At 41.6% G+C, this 21,724-nt stretch overlaps 3 protein-coding genes across 6 annotated transcripts; 1 reads left to right on the plus strand and 2 right to left on the minus strand.

The window, feature by feature from the left end:
• Positions 1–1,488: 1,488 nt before the first annotated feature.
• On the plus strand, positions 1,489–6,513 carry LOC113039331 (ubiquitin carboxyl-terminal hydrolase 49-like). Of its 2 annotated transcripts, none has more exons than XM_026197218.1 (7): positions 1,489–1,884; positions 2,111–2,197; positions 3,079–4,502; positions 5,150–5,354; positions 5,423–5,531; positions 5,742–5,947; positions 6,034–6,513. In XM_026197218.1, exons 3-7 carry the CDS (start codon positions 3,138–3,140, stop codon positions 6,135–6,137), a joined length of 1,989 nt encoding a protein of 662 aa, XP_026053003.1. In that variant the 5' UTR covers positions 1,489–1,884; positions 2,111–2,197; positions 3,079–3,137; the 3' UTR covers positions 6,138–6,513. The 2 variants fall into 2 exon arrangements, with proteins under 2 accessions (XP_026053003.1, XP_026053005.1); XM_026197220.1 differs by having other exon boundaries at positions 2,114–2,197.
• A 2,905-nt stretch (positions 6,514–9,418) lies between these two features.
• On the minus strand, positions 9,419–13,696 carry LOC113039337 (transmembrane and coiled-coil domains protein 2). Of its 2 annotated transcripts, none has more exons than XM_026197227.1 (5): positions 13,430–13,693; positions 12,165–12,527; positions 11,334–11,926; positions 11,018–11,153; positions 9,419–9,985 (listed from the first exon to the last, which is right to left on the minus strand). In XM_026197227.1, the coding sequence occupies exons 1-5, from the start codon at positions 13,430–13,432 to the stop codon at positions 9,686–9,688; spliced, it is 1,395 nt and encodes a 464-aa protein (XP_026053012.1). In that variant the 5' UTR covers positions 13,433–13,693; the 3' UTR covers positions 9,419–9,685. The 2 variants fall into 2 exon arrangements, with proteins under 2 accessions (XP_026053012.1, XP_026053013.1); XM_026197228.1 differs by having other exon boundaries at positions 9,703–9,981; positions 13,430–13,696.
• A 2,483-nt stretch (positions 13,697–16,179) lies between these two features.
• LOC113039361 (cyclin-dependent kinase inhibitor 1) lies at positions 16,180–18,747 on the minus strand. Of its 2 annotated transcripts, XM_026197267.1 has the most exons (4): positions 18,584–18,747; positions 18,521–18,553; positions 17,101–17,491; positions 16,180–16,401 (listed from the first exon to the last, which is right to left on the minus strand). In XM_026197267.1, the coding sequence occupies exons 3-4, from the start codon at positions 17,489–17,491 to the stop codon at positions 16,346–16,348; spliced, it is 447 nt and encodes a 148-aa protein (XP_026053052.1). In that variant the 5' UTR covers positions 18,521–18,553; positions 18,584–18,747; the 3' UTR covers positions 16,180–16,345. The 2 variants fall into 2 exon arrangements, with proteins under 2 accessions (XP_026053052.1, XP_026053051.1); XM_026197266.1 differs by lacking the exons at positions 18,521–18,553; positions 18,584–18,747 and having other exon boundaries at positions 17,101–17,661.
• Positions 18,748–21,724: the final 2,977 nt, after the last annotated feature.

Here is a 21,724-nt window from a genome sequence, read left to right on the forward strand (position 1 = left end):
ACTGCATCAAATAATACTTCTGAAGCCTTTTTACAAGTCTTGGCTGTACCCTGCAGTGAAAATAATTATGCCGAAATGTATTTCATATAAATTTATTTCATACTAAGTAGCTGAACTACAAATAATTTACATATTTATGTACTATCATGGAGTTGCATGCATACTAAACTGGTATAAAGTGTGCTAAATTGTGCTAAAGATGAACTGAAGTATATCTGATTGAAGACATTTATTATCCAAACATCATACAATCCTCATCATTGGTGACATTAAAACACATTTTAGGCTCAATATTTAATTACTTGTTTTTTTTTTTGTCTCTAATTGACCAGATAAACTCTCTCAGAAACACACAAACAAGCACTACAATTGAATAAAACACCACAAATCATAGACATTTACTTAATGGTGAGTAAGGATTTGTAGTTTACCCTTAATATATTAGATTTTCACGAAAATTTGTCATTAGTCTTGTAAAGTGTGTCATTATACATGTTTATACCAGAGCTCGTTACTTCCTCCAGACCAGCAGGGGTCGCCTGTGTGCTCGGAAGGCTTCAAAACAATCTTTTTTATAAAAATTATATTTGTATTATATAAAAAATTTTTTTTAAATTGGTTAAGAAAATAGAAAAACACGCATTTTTTCCCTCAGGTGTTTATCAGCTAGTAGGAAGTTTCTCTGAAAGTTTGCATGGGCGAGCAGCTACATACCGCCAAAATGAACACATTTAAATTAAAATTAAATTAAATTTATGCATTTAGCAGACGCTTTTATCCAAAGCGACTCACAGTGCATTTAGGCTATCAATTTTTTTTTACCTATCATTTTTTTTATCACATTTAAAATCCATCCCACAATAGATCTTCTGATTTTGCCTCTGTGCGTTGATGTTTGTACAGGAACACCACATTTGCATTTATGCAGAACAGACGAAGAAGCAGATGACCAATTGATTTGCATGTGTGTGAGCAGAACACAGTGTGGATGAACACAGAGCCACCTGTGATAAGCTCTACTACATATGATCTTAACCTAGCATCACGCAAATCACACCAATGCTAACTCTATTCACAGCCACGAGACTTTACTAATTCTGCTCATGTAAATAAATAAATAAATTAATATAAATAACCCATCTTACTTAGTAGTCGCAAAGCATGCTGGGTAAGCATATACTGTATGTAGGCTACTTCATTATGCAAAGTCCATACTTAAACCTTTGTTTACACTCATTTGCTCTCATATTTTCCCACTAATGAGAAACCTCATAATAAGTGTTAATTTTATATGAGCTTGCTTATGAAAATCATCTGAAAAATGTAAAATATCTAAATAAAGAATCATGCTATGGACGAGGTTAATCTGTTTGGAGCTTTAAACCCCTGACAGAGACCTCCAGCACAGATGAGAGACCGGCTCCTCCGTCTCGACCAATCAGAGCACTGTCGTCATGCGATTGATCGCTCCTCGGCCAATCAGAGCGCAGTGACGCCGGCGCTGGGCGAGTTCGGTTGAGCCGAAAATGGTGACAGCTCTCGCGTGCGGATGATGGCGGTAAATAACAGCCGAAGGCGAGTGTAAAAAGAACCCCGCGCAAATATCAACCGTCATTTAACTCGCCAAACGTACTTGGCCGGCTGTTTCGCGGAGGACCGCACCGAGGGGCCGTTATTTGAGAGCCGATCGGTGCCTTCGCGGTCTGAGTTTACTCAGTGGCTGCAGCTCTTGATGGTTTTTGTTCAGCGGGTTTAAAGTAACGGATCTCTCGCGCCGGTATAAACACGCACACAGACACACCGAGCGAGCGCCGGTACCGGAACCTCCCGGATCCACCGCTGCCGCGGGTTCCGCGTGTCTCCCGCCGGAGCGTCTTTTGTTCTGTGAGTAGCGCTAGCGGGTTAGCACACACACACACACACACACACACACACACACTCATACGTTTACACACACTGCACTGCGAGACAAACACTCAAAAATACAGTCATCCATCTAGAGAACACTATCTAGTCACAAACACACAATCACACAACTCTCACATATGCACACACACACTCTTGGTCATGTTTAAAATCAGAATATATATTCAGTTTCTTTCTTTCACAGCAGTTTTCCTTCTGCAGGATGAAGTCTAATAAACTGTACAGAGACAGCACATGTCCGCTCTGATGCTGGACCTCCACCTTTCTCAAAGTGAGTAGTGTTTCTTACAGAGAAGCGTTGCAGCTGGCACTTTCGCCTTGGGGAACCTTTAAATACTTCCTAGAACTATTGGTGGCACTTCCCAGTCTTTGGCGTGTTCGCACCGCAGGAACTAGGAACGTATTCAGTTCTAGCAATTCCTTTTGGGGGAACAGAATTAGCTTCTACTTCAGAGCCGCTGTTCTGTCAGATTTTCCTACTTCACACTAAAACAGTGGGTAGTACACTTTGACAAGAAAAATGCTACTGTAAAGTTATGGTTTATTAACGTCTACTCCAACCACAAACCTAAACCTATCCTTAGAGTAATACAGATACAGTAATTACGTGATATATTTGCGGTTGTAGCTAGAAGGGATACAGCTATAGGAAACCGACAATATTTTTTTGCTCTTCTACCAATTGGATTGTGTTTTTATCAAAGTGTACACCAACCCCAACCCTACAGTGATGCAGGTACACTAAATATTGTTGTTCAGCATGAGAAAAAGGACGCAATATAGATTTGCGCATGCGTTTTTAACATTAGTTGGCGCTCTATGCTAGTTTTTAACCGCATACTCAAATGCTCATGAAGAAGAGCCCTTGTGTGTTCGGCTGAGTCATGTAAGTGGTCAAATCTACTTGCACCTTGGCACCTCGAAGCAGAACAATTAATTGATTCGCAATGCATTGATTTTATTGTCCCAGCCCTAGTTGTTGAGGTTTGTAAATATCAGAGTTCCTGAATGCAACCAGGAAAAGAACGAAGTTCCTAGTGCTATGCGGTGTGAAAGCACTTATTGAGACATGCATGTTTTCATTCGTCTTTGTCAGCATTAATACATGACTTTATATGGTAACTTACGAACATTACGTTATCTTGTCCTCAGGATGAGTGTGGTCATGGCGTGTGGTTCCTGACTCCGAGTGCTCATGCGTGTTGGGAGACATGGATCGCTGTAAGCATGTGGTGCGGTTCCGTCTGGGCCAGGGCCACTCCATCCTCAACCCGCAGATGTGGCGCTGCATTGACTGCGGCACCACGGAGTCCGTATGGGCTTGTCTGAAGTGCGCTCACGTGGCGTGCGGCCGCTACATGGAGGAACACTCCCAGAGTCACTACCAGATGACGCAGCACCCGCTAGCCATGGACGTACGTGAACTGGACGTCTTCTGTTTCGCGTGTGGAGATTACGCGTTGAACGATAATGTTGAGGGCGACCTGAAGCTCCTTCGGGGGGCGCTATCTACCGTCCGCAGCCCTGGTCAGCGCTCCCTGCGGTCATCGACATCCGATAGCGCAGTAAGAGTGCGCGAGGCTGCGCGGGATGGTGCTATGCAGACGGCGTTGTGGCACAGACGGAAAACTCTCCTTCAAAGTGCCTTGCGCTGTTGGAGGAGCCGACAGCAGGAGCTACACCGGGAGCGCGAGGAGAAGCAGGAGCAAGAGCGAGAGGAGAAGCGCAGACAACGCAGGGAAGTCAAGAAGCGGCTCATGGGAGAACTAGCCAACGTGCCTCCGAGGAAAAGCGCGCGGCTGCTCACCCAGGCTCCTCGTACGACTCTCGCACTTATTCCTCGGAAGTTCCGTGAACCTCCGGAACGACTCCCTTCGGCTCCCAAACAGTCCCTGCTGTCGCTATCCAACAAGCCCCTGTCACGCAAACCACTTCGTAACGCGGGCCGCCTGCACCGGTATCACTCCTCGCAGACGTCACGTCGCAGGAAGCCTGCGCCCGGAGTCACTGGATTGCGCAACCTCGGGAACACGTGTTACATGAACTCCATTCTCCAGGTGCTGAGTCACTTGCAGAAGTTCAGGGAGTGTTTCCTCACACTGGACCTGTGTGAGACCGAGGAGCTGCTCGCTAAGACCAACCACTCGCAGGGAGCCCTCAGTGCGCTGGGACGCATGGGGAGGGCGAGCGGCGGCACCTTCTGCAAACAGAGCATCACGCCTAGCCTGAGCTCGGCAGAACTGGTGCAGCCCAAAGAGCCGCGGTCTTCAGCTCGGCAGCAGATGTCACTGTGTCACGAGCTGCACACGCTCTTCAGGGTCATGTGGTCGGGGCGCTGGTCACTGGTGTCTCCGTTTGCCATGCTGCACTCCGTGTGGAACCTGATCCCGGCGTTCCGCGGATACGACCAGCAGGACGCGCAAGAGTTCTTGTGTGAGCTTCTGGATAAAGTCCAACAGGAACTGGAGTCCGACGGACCCAAGAAACACATCCTGATTCCAATCACACAGCGGAAACTGTCCAAACAAGTCCTTAAAGTGCTCAACACTATCTTCCACGGACAGCTGCTCAGCCAGGTGACGTGCAACTTACCCGTTTTGACCCTTGGTTCCCAAACTTGTTCCTGGAGATCCCCCAACACTACTGAATTAAAGGGACAGGTCAAGCAAAAATGAAAATGACTATAATTTCCTAGGTGTATATGAGTTTCTTCTTTCAGATAAATCTAATTGGTGTTGTATTTAAAAACATCCGGGCTCTTCCAAGATTTATAATGGTAGTTAGCTTGCAATAGTCCAAAAGAAGTCCAATTAAACGCATCCTTCCATAGTAAAAAGTGACTCACACGGGAGCTTTAGTGGAAGCTAGAGATTACAGTTTATACAAATGTTAAATATTGATATTCTACAAAAAGGCATCAGTTAGCTACAGGAGGCCTTTCTTCACCCTGGGAGCCGTGTGAGGCACCTTTCATGATGGACGGATGAACTTGTTTTTGGGCTTTAAAATCTCAATCCTTATTCACTGCCATTATATCTATTTAAACACACCCAACTCGAGTCTTCAGCTTTTTAGTAGAGACTCTATTTTGTGTGTGAAAGGAGATCTGTTGAAGGGCTCCAGGAATGTGTTTGGGAACCACAGGTTCAGATGTTTCATATTGAATTGACTGAATCAATGCACGACTAAACCAATGATCACTGTTTGTAAACTGCACCTGCAGGTAACATGTCTGTCCTGCAAGCGCAAGTCGAACACGGTGGAGCCGTTCTGGGATTTGTCTCTGGAGTTCCCAGAAAGATACCACCGGATGGAGAAGCCCAGCGCCGCGGCGTGTCGACAGAGCTGCTCGCTCTCAGAGATGCTCGCCAAGTTCACCGAGACAGAGGATTTGGAGGGCTGCATCTACGCCTGCAACTTCTGCAACAGTAAGTCGCACCTTTCTTACAGACATCAAAGTTGTTGATGCATTTATCTAAACTTCCTGCATTTTCAGGAAAGCGGCGTAAATCGTCCCATAAGCCCCGGTCTCTTTCGGAGGCGTGTAAGCAGTTACTCATCTGCCGTTTACCTCAGGTGCTGCGGCTACACCTCAAACGCTTCCGGTCAGTCAGAACACCTTCTTAACGTCTTCCTTCATTAGAACCAGGGGCGTCCAAACCTGTTCCTGCACGGTTTAGCTCCAAACACAACTGAAGCAGCTCTTCATGATCTTCAGATCAGAACTGTGTTGGACGTTGGTCCTCCAGGAGCAGTATTGGACACCCCTGGTTTGAACACACCTCATGCTAATGATCCCCTCCACACCTGTCCAGGTGGTCCGGTCGCAATCACAGGGAGAAGATCGGCGTCCACGTGGCTTTTGATCAGGTCCTGAATATACAACCATACTGCTGCTCGGACGCCGCTCTGACGCCGCAGAGAGAAGCCTACACCTATGACCTATCTGCTGTAGTGATGCATCATGGGAAAGGCTTTGGCTCAGGGCACTACACGGCCTACTGTTATAACACTGAAGGAGGTGAGTCACGCTTCCAAAGCAGCAATGTACTCTGGGTAGATGTGCTCCGTTCTATTGGCGTTTGAGTAACGGTGTTTGTGTTGCAGGGTTCTGGGTTCACTGTAACGACTCTGAGATGAACGTGTGCAGTGTGGAGGAGGTGTGCGGCACTCAGGCCTACATCCTGTTCTACACGCAGCGCTCCTCGTAGACTGTGTGTCTCTCACCGGAGGACTGTTCCTGCTGTCGAGAGACACACACACACACACACACACGGACGCTCACCCAGCAATACCATCATCACACGCTCTCAATCAGGAATCCTTCACCTTTGATACCGACACTCTTTTCTACTCTTTCTAATCGGGATCAAATTCAGGAAAACAGAAAGCCTCTTCATTTACATCAGTGGTAAATGACCCAACAATCCTATGACGCTGAATGTCTAGTTATGTGTGTGTGGGCGTGACTGCTGACCTCTGACCCTTCACCTTTGTCCTGTATTGTGAGAGTGCCTGTTATCGACTTTATAGATCTTGTGGGATCTTCCTGATGATAGTGAATAAAAAAAAATTAAAAATCATGAAGCCTTGAGTTACTGTCTGCTTTATACTTGATGCACATCATTGCTGGCAAATGTGTGTGTGTGTGTGTGTGTGTTTAGACAAACTTTTTCATGATCTTGTGTAATTATAATACCTGCTGATGTATGTAGTAAGGCTCATAGTCAACTCTATACATAGAATATTGGTGTGTTGAAACGCACGTGTTACTTTGAAAGAATATTTAAATGAACTGAAGAACCTAGATCCATTTACATCTGCTTGTTCTTGCTGTTAAGAGGTTTGGCAGAACTGGGGTGCATGAGTTGATAAACTGATATGAAACCATGGAATTATTAGTTAAATCAAGCTAGTATCTTATTTTCTAATACTATTTTATCTTTTTCATTATTTTTATAGAATTCTGTGCTACTAATAATATTTATGCAATAATTATGATAATTTATTTCCATCGAAAACAGTACTTTTAAAAAAAATCATAAGTGCAGTATTTCAGATTAAAATCGAGACTAGGCCCATAAAATCCCATTTTTGAAGGCAGATTCGCACCTGGTTAGGGCAAGGAAAGAAAACATGTTCTGTCATGGTGTAACCACTAGATGTCTGTGTAGGACTCTAGAGACCACTTACAGGTCTGGAAACATTCAGGATGCGCGCGCATCACGGTCGCAGAAACCCGGGAGAGATACTGACAGAATTATATGCATACGGTACAAAATAGTTAGGTTTAAAACGATTACAGATTATACTGAACAAATGTCATTTTCAAAAATGTTCTCCGCATATTACAAGAGCTTGTCACACAGTGATAAGAACGTTTATCAACGAAATTGACGTAAAATAGTGGAATTGTGTGTGTGTGGGCGGAGCCTATCTGGTGGCAGAAAACTAAACTCTTAAGTCTCTCAGTCGAGTTATAAAGTCCGAATTAAGATATATTAACTTGCATTTGCGATAAAAAGAGAGTCAGAATTATTAAATAAAATAAATGTTATGTAAAATTGTTAATAGTAAGGATTAGTGCCATGAAAGTAACCAATAAGATTTTATACTCAGTGAAACTACGATTTGTTTTTTTTCTTTCTACTAAAGTGACCGAGGAACGCAGGAAGTTATAAATGATTTAGATGTTGAATTATAGTACATTAAAATTAAATTAATATGTATTGTCAAACAATAAATCGCATCCGAAATAAAGGTTTTTGTTTACATAATGTGTGTCCCGTGTACATTTATTGTATGTGTGTATACATACACACACACACAGACATACAGCATATATATTTTTAAATATTTATATGTATATATTAATATTCATATAAATTATATCATATATTAATCTTTAATAAACACTTTTAGCAAACGGTCCGTGGACGCGACTAAGGACAGTTTATCCATGATATCTAAAATAAGACTAAATATCAAATAATCGATGTATATAAACAATATCAAAGCTTATCTCTACACTTAACTTCTGATATTAGCCATGTCCTCGTTTCCAAGTTTGTCAGATCAATCTTATTTGGATAATGTTAATTAAAGAAAGCTGCTTCTCCTCATCAGGAAGATAGTGAAGCGTGTAAGACCTCCATCTGAGCGCCAGGTGGCGTCCTTGAGCAGTGTTTAAATGAGTGAACCGGGCAGATGTATTAATTACCAATGAACCACGTTACATCTGATGATTATAGATCAGGATTAAGTTTGTGACAAACTCTCTATCCTTAACCTGTTTGAGTCTAAAGAGGCTATTTCAGAAACGTAGCATGCTGTATGAGTTGAAGATCATTTCGGTCTCATTTTGAGCTGGAAGCAGGTTCATGTGATTTTGTAATCCATCCTGAGATTAATGAATTTAATCTGGATTAAAGCAACAGATTGTCACACCGATGCAAAAAATATGTTCACCAAAATTATAACAAAACAGGAAACAAATCGTAGCATGTATTTGCAAATGTATTTATGAAGAATACAGTGGCGTTGTGATCTAGCAAACGGATAGAAACATGAGAAATATGACCATGCTAACAGTGAGTGTTACACTATTACTGTGTTTACAAAAATGTTCTGATGACGGATGTAGTATTGATTCATGACTACCAACATTAAGTTTCTGCCTTTGCGTCCTATCACTTAACAATACACAAAGTAAAATGACGAAAGTTTAATTCTCCTCCGTGATGAGATATTTCATAAATAACAGACACTGAGTTCCACAGAGACGAAACAAACCAAACGCAGCACATTTGAGACGGTTTTGGTGTCAGCATGAAAGAGTTCTTCAGATGTCTGGATCTGAAATGGGATCATGTGTTGGTATGAAAGCCATGCATCAGCAGAAGACCATCCTCTAGACTCTGATGTCTTGTCTCCGCTCTAAGAACCAGTTTTAACATTCATTAGTTAAAGCAAAAGGGAGCTCAGTGGTCTCAAAAAAAAGGAACAAACTATGGCTGTGCGATAAATAGAAATGAAATCACAATCACGATTAGACAAAAGCTGTGATCAGTGGTTAATCTCCATCTGAAGAAACTCAGGAAATCTCTTACGCTAGCTTAAAAACAGAAGATTCAACTGCTTTCATCTTAGATTTAATCTTCTTATTTTAATTGTTATTATAGTAATGCAATGCTAATCAACATAACCTTCATCGATGCTTGGAATAATATGAAATATGTTGCGTGTCTTATTCTATTTGAGAAGCCACATCATCTCACAGAAGGATTACTTTCAAACGCTCGACTGACGTTACGAAGCATGTTTGGAGTAAAAACGTTATTAATTGTGGTATTTTCAGATGAAGCAGCATTTAATACACACAGCCATAGTTCACAGAGAAGCTACGCAAACAGCTTTTATCGCGAACAATTTTTTTGATTTCAAAATCGCGCGATTATATCGCATGCAATTTATTTATTTCGCTCTATGTAGTAAATGGCGCTCCATCTGGCAGCACCTGATGGAGATTCACTACTGATCACAGAACCAGTTTTACCGATGAGATACGCGTTCTTATTAATCGCGCAGCCGTAAAAGACACCCATTCAGAAGGAAAAGACAGGAAATGTAGAGCCATGGTCTAGCACCACCTTCAGGCCATGGATGGATCTTTCTCTTACGTCCTTCAAGGTCTCACCCTCTTCTGATACGATGTAAGGGATGCGTCTCAGTTAGAGTCACAGTTCTGGACGTGTACTCTTCAGCTGGGCAGCAGGCAGAGCTCCAGCCAGTCCCAGTGTTTCCACAGTGTGACCAGGAAGAGCGCGAGGGCCAGGGTGGCACCGACCCGGGCGCGCGTCTTCATGAGGGGCGTGATGAAGTTGGCCATGGTGGAGACGAACACCAGCAGCACTGCCATCAGGGCCAGGATGACGTTGATGAGTTTCCCCAGCAGGGCTCGGGCATTAGCGTTCTCCACTCCCTCCAGCTGCACCACCTGCTGCTGTTGCTGCTGCAGCTCCAGTTTGGTGACGCGGGTGAGGCACGACTCCACTGCTTCCTGCAGGCAAACACACACCTGGGTAACACTCAGGACTCTCTCTGGAGCACCCAAACTCATCGGAATAGACCTTTATCACTCCTCCTATATCCAGTGAAGCAGTGTATCGCTACTTCTGGCCCCATTGCAACTCAGATTAAGTGTATATCAGCGCTCCAGACTGCGACCGTTGTTTCTGTATCCATCTTTTGTTTCAGTCTTAAAAAGTTAAAGGTGTATAGATCAGATCATTATGTTTTCTCGTAAAAAGTGACAACAAGATCGCAAATTCAAAAGTTAACGCACCTGAAGCCCGGCTTAAAACGTATCGAAAGAGGCACTCTCTTTCACAAAATTCAAATCACAAATAATACTGTACTTATAGGTCTGCTCAGAGTTTTTATCAGGAGAAAATTACACCTTTTTTTTTTACACCCTTTTCTCAAACAATGCTTCTTACCATTTCAGTTTTGTCTGTTTTCCAAACTGATGTTATATAATCTACAAAGAAATAACATTACTTGTTTGTAACTTATGTGGTAGCATGACCATACGTCCTCTTTTTGGACCTAAAAAAATGCGTTCGGATTTCTAAATCGCCTAAATTCTCAGGGATTCAGCTTTTGCAAATATGTCACCATTCAATGTGTGCATTTTTGTATTAAAGTTTTCGGGACTGTCTTCTTAATACAGCTCCCACTGAATTTCTTTCCATTACTATACACCTATACAGTGCCTTCTCCTACTGCAGAAAATTCGGGAATTCTTAGTGATAAGTAACGCAAGATAATCAGAAAGAGACGATTTGTTTTCTTCAACTCACTGGAAGGAAATGGTGCTTAAATCCCAAATGTTGTATGCGATATTCCAATTTTGCGCATAAGTTTAATTCGTAGCTTTGGAAGTAAACATAGCTTGTGATTAGCTGCTTTAGGTGTTTTTAATTTGCATTGAAAGCTAAACTCTGCAGGACAGTGGCCCTCAAGGAGCAGGACTGGACACAGTTATTTCTTAAGGTTGGAAACTTGCACATTATTTGTTATTGTTGGTCACCTGGATGTCTCTCGCTCTCTCGTACGACTGGTACGCCACCTTCTCCTCCATGCTGGCCAGCTCCTGCTTCAGATTGCTCATCTCGTTCTGATGGAGCTCCGTCAAGTCATTGAGTTGCTCTTCTAGACGCTCGTATCTGGAGAAGACAGAAGAGACATATGTGACCCTTGAGTACAGAAGCAGGCATCAGTAGCACAGGTATATTTGCAGCAATAGCCAACGATACATTGTATGGGTCAAATTATAAATTTCTCTTTTAAGCCAAAAATCATTAGGATATTAAAATATCAGGCTCCTGCTGTAGGTGTGGTCTTACCTGTATCGCTCCTCCTGCAAGCACTGGGTCATGTAGCTGTAGTCGCTTTGCAGCTGCGCTTTCATGTCCTCTATGGTGTCCTCCATGTGCACCTGACCGACTTTGATCTCCTGGAGGCCTTCCAGCAGGGCATCCCAAGAGGAGGACGAGGACTGGTGGTGGTGATGATGGTGGTGGTGTTGTCCATCCAGTCGCGGGCTGCCCATTGTCGCTCCCGCCCCGCCCGAGTTGCTTCCACCCGGCGACCCAGAAGTTGCGCTGGAGCACTCGTCGTCGCTGCCGTATTTAGGGCTGGAGACCAGCGTGGCACTGCCACTCAGAGCTCTGGGCGTCTCCTCCGTGTGCCCATCCTCCAGAGAGTCCTTCATGTGGGCGATGTTGTCGGCGCTGCCGAACTTGTTGCGGATGAGACTGGCGAACTCTCGGGGCTTTGAGACGACGGCGGTGTGCGTGAGCGCTGAGACTCCACCCTTGACTCCTTCCACTACTCCACCTCCGAAACCACTGATTCCTGCTCGCATATTGGCACGTACGTCCTTCAGCCCCTGCTGCATGTCCCTGAAGACGTCTTTGGGCTGTCGCGCAGGACCATTCTGCAGAACAGGGATTACACCTCATTACTCTAGAACAGGGATAGGCAGCATCGGTCCTCGGGTGCCCATGTCCTGCAGTGTTTAGTGCCAAAATGTTGGTTTTAGTGTCAAGAAACCTGATTCGCTGTTGGTTGATCAGGAGCTAAACTCTGCAGGACAGTGGCAATCCAGGACCGACGTTGCCTATCTCTGCTCTGGAAAATGCAGTTGGACAATGGGCGCATGCATGTGAGATTACCTGCTCGATCTCTTTGAGTTTCTTGTGGTAGTGCTCGAGCTTCTTGTGCAAGTGTGCAATAGTCTGCGCAGACTTCTGGTTCTTCTTCTCAAACACCTGTTTGATGCGTGACGCCTGCTGCTTGTCTGCATTGTGGGCCAGTTTGAGGTACTCGGCCACATTATCGTCACGGGCTTCCTGCTCCACGCGGATCTGTTCGGTGATCTTCAGGATCTTCTGCTGGAGGTGTTCCAGCGCCACTCGTGTTCTCTGGACCTCGCCGCCTGCCCCGTCTGACCCCGTCTCCACGCTGATGTTCCCGTCTGACCCCCCATGGCTCACGGGGGGCGGTAGACTGAGAGTGGACACTTCGCTTTTATCCAGCTGCATGCACACAATGAAAAAGTAAAGCACTGAGCTGCGCTGTCATGCTAACAGAAACATGACACCTCTGTCATACGAGTGAGTGGTCACGTCTGTTTAGAAGCTGAACAGAAACTGAGAGAGAGAGAGAGAGAGAGACACAGCGTGACCCACTTTCACTGAAAATATCTCTATGTACACATCATCACACTAAACAATCTGAAACAGTAAGCGCATGTCATCAGTAGGATAGTAACTATGCATCTTGAATCATTCATAAATGCAACGTTTCAATTCACTCCCAAAAAAAGGTGGATGAATGAATGTCACACATACATGATACAAAGCAAATCTCAAACTCCAAATAAATAATAATGCATCAGAGCATGCATTTCGCCTGCATGATAAAAAACACACACATATGCATGAAAAGATGCATGGTCTGCATGTGTGTTCAGAGTTGCACTGACACATCAGGGTTTTTCACGAGAGGTAACTGTCGGTCTTGCATCTTCACATGCATGCACCCTGCACACATAGTACGCCTGTTTCTCTGACACCAGGTTTGTTGTATGCGCTCGCAGCAGGGCTCCTCTAAAGGTTAGCGCAGTCCATGCATCTTTTAACACTTTTAACAATCTGAGTCATGTCACCTGCCGAGAGCATGCGCGTGTGTGTGCAATCTACAGACCGCTGGTGGACGCATTTAGAAAGTAGGTTGGAGCTGAGCGATGAGAGACAGCACACACACAAACACATGCAGTGTAAACCAGGGATGTGTGTCAGATGACAGTGGGCGAGTTCAACACATGAGAACAAAACTGCAGCTGGTTACAGAAATGCAGAACAGCGCATGAGAGAGAGAGACAGACGGGTGATGATGGACAGATGGATGGATGGTACGAGAATTTGTGATAAATTACCATGGTCTTCAGTCCAGGGTGTGCAGCTTGACTGCAGAGACGTGTAAGAGGGCCATATCCCTCCCGTCTGTCTCTCTCTCTCTCTCTCTGTTCTCTCCTTCTCCTCTAGCTGTCTATCTCTCGCTCCAGTCTGTCATGCTTCATGCTCGAGACAGTATCGGCTGCGGTTCTGTGCCTCTCATCTTTGTCTCGCCTGTATGTCAGGTTTCTTTCTCGTCTCTCCGGCCGTGTGTTTGTCGGAGTGTTTCGACGAGGCTGTGGAGCAGATGAGCAGAGGGGGAGGGGAGTTCAGCGGAGCATGCGTCACACACACACACACACACACACTGCAGTGTTTGCATTCACACACACACACACACACACATACTCACAGCTTAAACGGTCTATGTGTGTGTTTGCTTTCATTGTGTGTTCATGAGACCAAATTTGGGATGTGTGTGTTTTCACAGTGATAAACATTTTTAAGGGATATGTATGTGTGGTTTGGTGTGGTGTGGTGGTGGGGGGGGGGGGGGGGGGGGGGGGGGTGCAGGACATTTCCCAAATAGACAGAGGGGCTGATGGGATATGCTGACGTTAGTCTCATAGCAACAAGCTTCATAACAACTGGGTCACTATGTTGAAGGTGTGCTGCACACATAAACACAAGCTATACACTATACACGCGTGTGATGCTCAGCTGAAGTTACGCTTTTATTTAAAGGAATATTTTGCTTTAACACAAATAGCATCTCTGGCATTACAATAAGGTTGTATCGTCCCTGTGTGCGCTTCGGTTTATAAATGGGAAACATTGCATTAAAAACTGGGTTACATTTACACATACAATGCAAAAATTAATGGTTTAAAATACACAAAAGTCAACATTAAATTGATTTAATTAATTGATTTACTGAATGTTGCTGGTATGATAATAGTTTAAAAAAGTCAAAATTAAAATTTTGCTCCACCTCCTTTACAACTGACGTTACCCAGGCAATGTTAACATTCAAATTGTAACAAATAGTTATTTATCTATAGTTAATGTTTCCTAAATCTAGCTAATTAACGCAGTAATTTGATGCCATTCAATACATTACAATAAAACGCGTTAACACTGGGATACTTGTATTTCTAAATACAGGTTATTTGACTTTTTTACATAACACATAGGCTTTATTTACTCTATTCACTTACCAGTCCAGAGAAAGGGTGGATTAGCACTACATTAGCAGAAAGAAGTACCCAACTAACCAAAATATGTCCTAAAAACGTTTTGTTAATGTTCCCATCAATAACAGAAATTTTATTTCTGATGTTCTGTGAATATTCTAAACATCTAGTTTTAAAAAATATATTTTTTAGTTATACAAATGTCTGAGAACACATTCCATTTTACATTTTTGCAAACATTGTGTGAACGTTACATTTGAAGGTTTTCACAATGTTCTGAAAAAAGAAAATGTTAGATGAACATCCCAACCAACCTTTTAGAAATGGTTCCATGAATGTTTTTGTGCGAACATTATTAACAACCAGGTAACTCTGAACAAACGTTCCATCAACGTTACTTTAAGAACGTTTGCTCATAACTTTGAGAGAACCTTGCAAGAACGTTTTGAAAACTACTTTAAGCACGTAGTGCATGTTTTGTATAGAATCAAAAGATTGAATAGTTATTTGTAGAAATCAATTGCACATGCAAGAGTTTCTCTTTATACACAGCTTTATTACAAGAACAATTACATGTCAATCTACGGTACAATATTCATCCGTAAAATAAATACAGCATACATTCGGAGCTATTTAACAATAACAGACATATACAAGCTACACTACTCAAAATAATAAGTGCAATTTTACATCATCGGCGAATAATTCTGATATTAACAGGATATTTACAGACAGGTCGCAGAAATCTACAAGTATCAGGATACGAGAATAATCACAAAGCAAGAACAGATATGAACGTTCGCTGGAATGCGATACTTGAGAAACAAATACGAATATATCCAGCATCTCAATTAGTGAATGTGGAAAGCTCAGTGTTCGTGACTGCGTTTATTTCAAACAAACGTTACTTGTATTTCCGTAACTACAAGTAAAACTGAAAGTGTCTGTAAATGTGCTGTGATCACTGCGGCGCTCAGGGAACACAAACAGAACCAATTTTTGAGCAATTAATTCTGATTGTGTTTCACGAACGACGCCAAGTGTTTATCCATTATTTTACGTTGTAAAAACGTAACTGCAGCTCCTTTATGAGAGTTGTGTGAGATACTGTCAGCTTAGAAGTGTTAGAATTATAAACAACTTATATAAAAAAAAAAAAAAAAAAAAACATTTGGCACCAAACGTTAGTTTTTAAAATTAGCTACGAGTATTGTGCAATAAAGCAATACATTTGTATACATGGACACTGAAAAAAATCAGTGTTTTATAACCTGTCGTATTGTTCGTAATTAAATTATTTCGTTATAATTTTGCCGTCCCGCTGAGAGACAAATTCTGAAATCTTTCCTGAATCTCTTGTCCACCTCCACACAAAACCTAGTCGATTTACAAGGATTATAACGCATTTTCTTTAACGGAAATTTGTATAAATGTTAACCATTGACATGCAAACAAACAAGAAAAAGAAGAAATGACAGATAAGCAATTTCCTATTAATGGAAAACATTCAAAAACATGATGGAAGATGGAAAATAAGTTCTGGACAGTTGCGCATTTCTTGCATTTGGCGCAACGGAAAAATGCTACGATGATTGTGAGGCTGAAGGTAGATGACGGAGTATAAAAACAGAAGATCTGGTGAGAAGCGGTGGTTTGCGTCAGTGTTCCTCCTGTGAGAACAAGAGTCTAGACGAGACACACTAGCGTTCCTGAGTGTGTGTGTGTGTGTGTGTGTGTGTGTGTGTGTGTGTGTGTGTGTTTGAGTCATTGTCCTGATTTGCGGGGTGTAGCCACCACTCTCTTCTTCGCCTGGTAGAAATCTGTGTGATAAGAGAGAGAGAGAGAGAGAGAGAGAGCGTGAGACGGGGGGAATGCTTCTATTATTAGTCAAACTCTCAGACACGCCCTCGTTTAACAGACGTCATTACTCAACATCTCTCAAAACGTCTGAGTCATATCTCACTCCTGTTCTAACACCGTTGCTTTCTTTAGATTCTGATGCAGAACAAACTCATCATGCATTCAAATGTTTAATTCTGTAACTCTCTTTTAGTTTTTCCCTCATGTTAGATAAGAATTAGCTGAAAATACATAAATTACAGATTACTGCTATTGTTATGAAAATAATAACTAAAAATACAAAAAAATAAATATATATTAAAATAAAATTTAAAAAAATCTATAAAGTAAACTAAATGTTGTTATTTTAACAATAAAATAAAAATTACACCTATTTTAAAACTAAAAATTAAAACAAACATTGCATTATGCATTATTCACATGATGATTAAAATTTTCTCTGAATTCTGATACTACAAAAATATTTCTGGTGATAAAAAAAAAAAAAAAAAAAAAAAAAAAAAAAACTTAAATCAAAATAAAACACAAATATTAGACGAAAATATATAAAAAAAAAAGTAACCAAATGTTGCGTTGGGTACTAAATAAATAATAAACATGTTTGAGTTTACATGAACATATTTCTGAGAACATGTCTCTGTTAGGCTCCGCCCCCTCACCTGTGATGTTGGTCTGTTTCCTCTTCAGCTCTGTCCTCTTTTCTGGTGTTTTCTCCATGTTCTGCGGGACAATGCTGTATCTCTCTGGGGTTCTGGGGATGTTCTCTTTCCCCACGCGGGACGGGCCGGTTCTCGACGGATGCTCCTCCAGAGAGGAGCGGTACAGGACGGGCACCTTCACCCCGGACACGCCCTCCCACTGGAAGTCTCCGCCCTGCAGAGGCGTCTCGGTGGTGAAGTCGAAGCCCCAGCGGTGGGACGCCTCCTCCAGGTCCTTCCTCAGAGCATCACGGTACTCCAGCTGGAGCTGCTCACGATCCACCGGACCGAAGAGGTTCCTCCGCGCCGGGCCGCTCCTGAGAGCCCGCAGGATCCGCTTGTGCATCTCCATCTGCATCAGAAAACACACGATCAGTGTCTGAGCTCGGTGTCCTCCCTGACCTGAGGACTGAAGCGTGTCTGGGCAGATCTGCAGGGATATGTGAGGGCATGTTCCTCCGGAGCAGAGCTGTGACCAGCAGAGGGCGCCGCACATCATCATGACATTATCACTAAGCCTCCAAATATTATATATTTCATTTTTATTATAATTGTAACTTTTTAATATTAGATAAAAATCGCTCTGTTTTTAAATCAGCATAAATTATTAAATTATAAAAAATAAATTGTTGTTATTTGTTGATTTTGGTGACTGAATTAGATCTGAAATAAATGTAAGATGAAAAACCTTTTAAAACTTAAAAACGTTGCCTAATCAATGAGTTTAAGTGACAAAATTGCTAAAAGTGAAAAAAAAAGGAAATAAATTAAAGCTATAAATAATTGTAACAAGTTGACAAAAGTAAAAAAAAAAAAAAAAAAAAAAAAAAAAAAAAAAAATTATATATATATATATATATTTTTTAGCCAATACTTTTTTTTATTATTATTAAAATAATATTTTCACTGGTCTCGCTCGCTGCACTTCTGATTGGTTAATATGACGGAATGTGCAGCTCATGAGGCGAATAAGTTCAAGACGGCGGCGGGAAACCGAGCGCTCGTCTGATTGGTCAGGAAGGACCCTGACACGCCCACTCTATCCTCGGTCCACGTGAACGTGAAGCTCGTGTTGTGAGCCGGTGGAAAACACGACGCAAACAGACACTCGACCGTGACATATAACTTCACGATAACGTTCACACAGCGACCGAGAATCACGAGCCACGGGGATCCGTTCAGCTGACAGGGAACATCTCGGTTACAGTTAGTCTGGAGGGCTTAGATTGACTCGATTGTTATTTTACAGAAACACTAAGAGACTCTCAACTAGTTTTATAATTAGCATGCATAGAACGAATCCAAGAGATGTTGTGATAAACCATGACAACGTTCAGGCAAACGTTATGAACGTGCAAAATGAAGTAAACATGCAACTTACATGTGTTTTTTTAATCTTCTGGAGCGTGTGGAGAAGTCGAATAACTGAACTCGCTGTCTGCAGGGTAAGTAGTCTATACTTGAGAGATCCTGAAGGGCAGTACGGAGTTTAAAACAAGACTTCTGAAGAGATTTGAGAAGAAAGCGAGGCGTAACTCAACTCTAGACTAGAAGAAGCGTTCACTCCAGACTTCTGCTGCGCTGACTGACCTGCTGAACCTTTATGAACTCCGGTGGGCGTGGCCGATCAGTCAACAGGCGGGGCCTATTCAAGCGCAGCACGTGGACTGAGCCAACACGTGAGCACGTGTGCAGCGTAAACGCGCGTTCATCAGACATTCCAGTTGATCAACGTCACAGAACAGAACAGAACCTTCTGAACGGAGCGGAGCAGAGAGGAGCCGCCCAAAACAGAGCCTCGCTGTTTCACACGCTCATGTCATATTATTAGTTTGAAGTGTTTATTTTTATATATTTTTCGTAGAGTAAATTATATACATACATACATATATACAATTATTACCTTTTTAAAAAACAGGTTTTTTAAAAACAGTTTTACCTCTTAAAATAAAAACTGTAAACATTTTTATTTTAATTATCCCGAGACAATGTATATACAGTATTTTATTCTCAGCATTTGTAATGTATCTCCTCTATGCCTTTTTGTTTGTTTGTTTTGTTTCTTAGATATTTGAACACTCCCAGAATGACATGATCACTTTGTTCCCTTACAAAAGGATATGTCACCCTCGAGCACAAAGCTAGTGTTAAGGTTTTTTTTATTTTTCTAAATTGAGATTCATGCATCAGCTGAATAAACTGATGCATGACACGCTGAATAAATCATCTCTCCATTGATGTGTGGTTTGTTCGGAGGTCAATAACTGTCTGAGACACAAATATTTGAAAATCTGGAATCTTAGGGAGCAAAAAAATCTAAATATTGAGAAAATCATCTTAAAAGTTGTTCAAATGAAGTTTTTAGCAAAGCATTTTACTAATCAAGAATTAAGTTTTGATATATTTACAGTAGGAAACTTACTAAATATCTTCATGAACATGATCTTTACTTAATATCCTAATGATTTTTGGCATAAAAGAAACGTTTATCATTTTGACCCACACAATGTATTGTTTTTTATATACCCCAGAGACTTCAGACTGCTTCTGTGCTGCAGGGACACACATGTTAGAAAGAAGCCCTTAAAAATAATGAAGCCACGCCCACTGTTTCTCTCAAGTGCATGTGAGAGGAGTCCCTTGAGCTCATTACTCAAACTATTCATCTGCATCATATGTTAAAATTAATAACACAACGAAGCACACAGTTCACTGTACTATGTGCAGTACCATAATTATAAGTGAGATTTAGAGGCTAATACACACACAAAAAAGTAATGCAACTTTTTATTTTGCGGTTCAATTTGAAACACAATTCTGAAGCAAAAAGTCATATTTGTTGAATATAAACTCGCAATTGCAATGGAAAAAAAAACGTAATTGTGAGAAGTCGCAATTAGGCTCACTTTTTTAATTACTACTTTTACTTTCACAATTACTTGTTTATGGTTATATTGTTTCGTGCTTGAGAGAAGAAGAGAAAACAGAATTGACAGATATAACTGCACAGAAAAAAAGTCAGATTTCTGGGTTTATCTGGGTCTATAACTATATTTTAGTTAAATAGTTAAATACAGTTAATAGTTAATCACAAAGCAATAACCCCAATAAAAACATGACCTTTCTAACTGCTTGTTTTCTATAAAAAAGACTTCTTTTACTATTCTAACGATCTGTTTTCTTTTAATCTATTATATCATTGAAAGAAAAACATTGCTTTTGTTTTTTCTCATTTGTAAGTCGCTTCTGATAAATGACTAAATGTAAATATTTAAAACAAGGCTTTCTTTATTCTTGAGTTAACCAGTGTTTTCTGTCCATAAATGAAGAGATTAATTACATTTTAGTAAAAAATAAATAAATTGATTGTTGTGCATTTTTTTTCCCCATGAAACAGATCTAAACAATAACTGCCCTAATTTAGAGACACACACATATCAGCCATTGCTCACTAATGAGACCGAGTGCTTCCTTCCCAGACAATTACAGTCACATATTCAACAGGAAAGGCTTTCATTTGTGTTTAATTAATGACCGCTCTTCATTAGCGTGTTTACCGTTTGGCGGGAGAACAGAACATTCCACAGCGCGAGGAAACCCCGCGAAAAGTCAGCGGCAGTGGCCAGCCGCGGGAGACGTGACTCACCAGAGCGTGACGTCACGGCGTCTCGAGGATGGCGAGCGGAAGCGCGGGGAAGTTTGAGTTTCTGAATTCATTCATTCGGACTCATTCATTTTAAATGAACGCTTCCTCGCGCTGTGATGCATTAATATAGAGGCAGATCAAGCGTGTAGCCTCGTGAGCTCAATAGTAATAGAAAAAGACACGTTATAAACGAATTCGTGTCGGTAATGATCCACCTCACCCATTCATAACACAAAGGGTTAAAAATCCATGCCATTCATGTGAGCAGGTTACATAACACTTGTTCGGAAAAGTGGAGGGAATTTCACGCGCATTGCCAGTCAACATTATGTAAGACGTGATCTTATGTATGCTCGGTGACCTTGAATACAGTAAGAATGATGTTTGAGAAGTCTGAATCATTCTCAAACCAGATCAAAAGAGAGTTCACAAAAAAAAAAGGAAAATTGTGTCATTTATTCAGCCTCAAGTTGTTCCAAACTTCTGCTGAACACTAAAGAAGATAATTGGGAAAATATGGCTGACCAAACAGTTCTTCCATAACAGTGACTTCCATTGCATGAAAAAATTAATAAATAAATTAAAATGAATGAAGTCAATGGGGACCAGAAACTTTAGGGTGGTTACTGATGACAGTATTTTCATCACACGTGCTCATGAATAAAGGCATTGAACCTTCAACATTTGGGACATATTTTTTTTAACCTCTATGCCTTCACAAAACAGAATCCATCAGCGCTTTCTCTCTTTGATCTTCTATCAAAAATAAATGCATTGTTGTTGGAGCACAGATGTGAACCCAAATTTAATCGAATGAACTATAAACATGCATGTTTAATAATTACCTCAAGTGTTAAGTCTATACTTTGGATTTAAAAAAAAGAAAACCTAAATTCTTTAAATAAAGTCTTTTTAAACGTGCATTATCAATATTTGTCA

The sequence above is a fragment of the Carassius auratus genome, chromosome 22, assembly GCF_003368295.1.
Source record: "Carassius auratus strain Wakin chromosome 22, ASM336829v1, whole genome shotgun sequence".
NCBI lineage: Eukaryota > Metazoa > Chordata > Actinopteri > Cypriniformes > Cyprinidae > Carassius > Carassius auratus.

Excerpts from the sequence above, each read along its gene's own strand:
- LOC113039331 (XM_026197218.1), top strand. The coding sequence starts at position 3,138 with ATGGATCGCTGTAAGCATGTGGTGCGGTTCCGTCTGGGCCAGGGCCAC. Across the intron at positions 5,355-5,422 it reads CGCCTGCAACTTCTGCAACA|GAAAGCGGCGTAAATCGTCC; the intron begins GTAAGTCGCACC and ends CTGCATTTTCAG. Across the intron at positions 5,948-6,033 it reads CTGTTATAACACTGAAGGAG|GGTTCTGGGTTCACTGTAAC; the intron begins GTGAGTCACGCT and ends TTTGTGTTGCAG.
- LOC113039337 (XM_026197227.1), bottom strand. Across the intron at positions 11,927-12,164 it reads AACTCAAAGAGATCGAGCAG|AATGGTCCTGCGCGACAGCC; the intron begins GTAATCTCACAT and ends CCTGTTCTGCAG. Across the intron at positions 9,986-11,017 it reads AGAGAGCGAGAGACATCCAG|GAAGCAGTGGAGTCGTGCCT; the intron begins GTGACCAACAAT and ends GTTTGCCTGCAG.
- LOC113039361 (XM_026197266.1), bottom strand. The coding sequence starts at position 17,641 with ATGATGATGTGCGGCGCCCTCTGCTGGTCACAGCTCTGCTCCGGAGGA. Across the intron at positions 16,402-17,100 it reads GAAACAGACCAACATCACAG|ATTTCTACCAGGCGAAGAAG; the intron begins GTGAGGGGGCGG and ends CTTATCACACAG.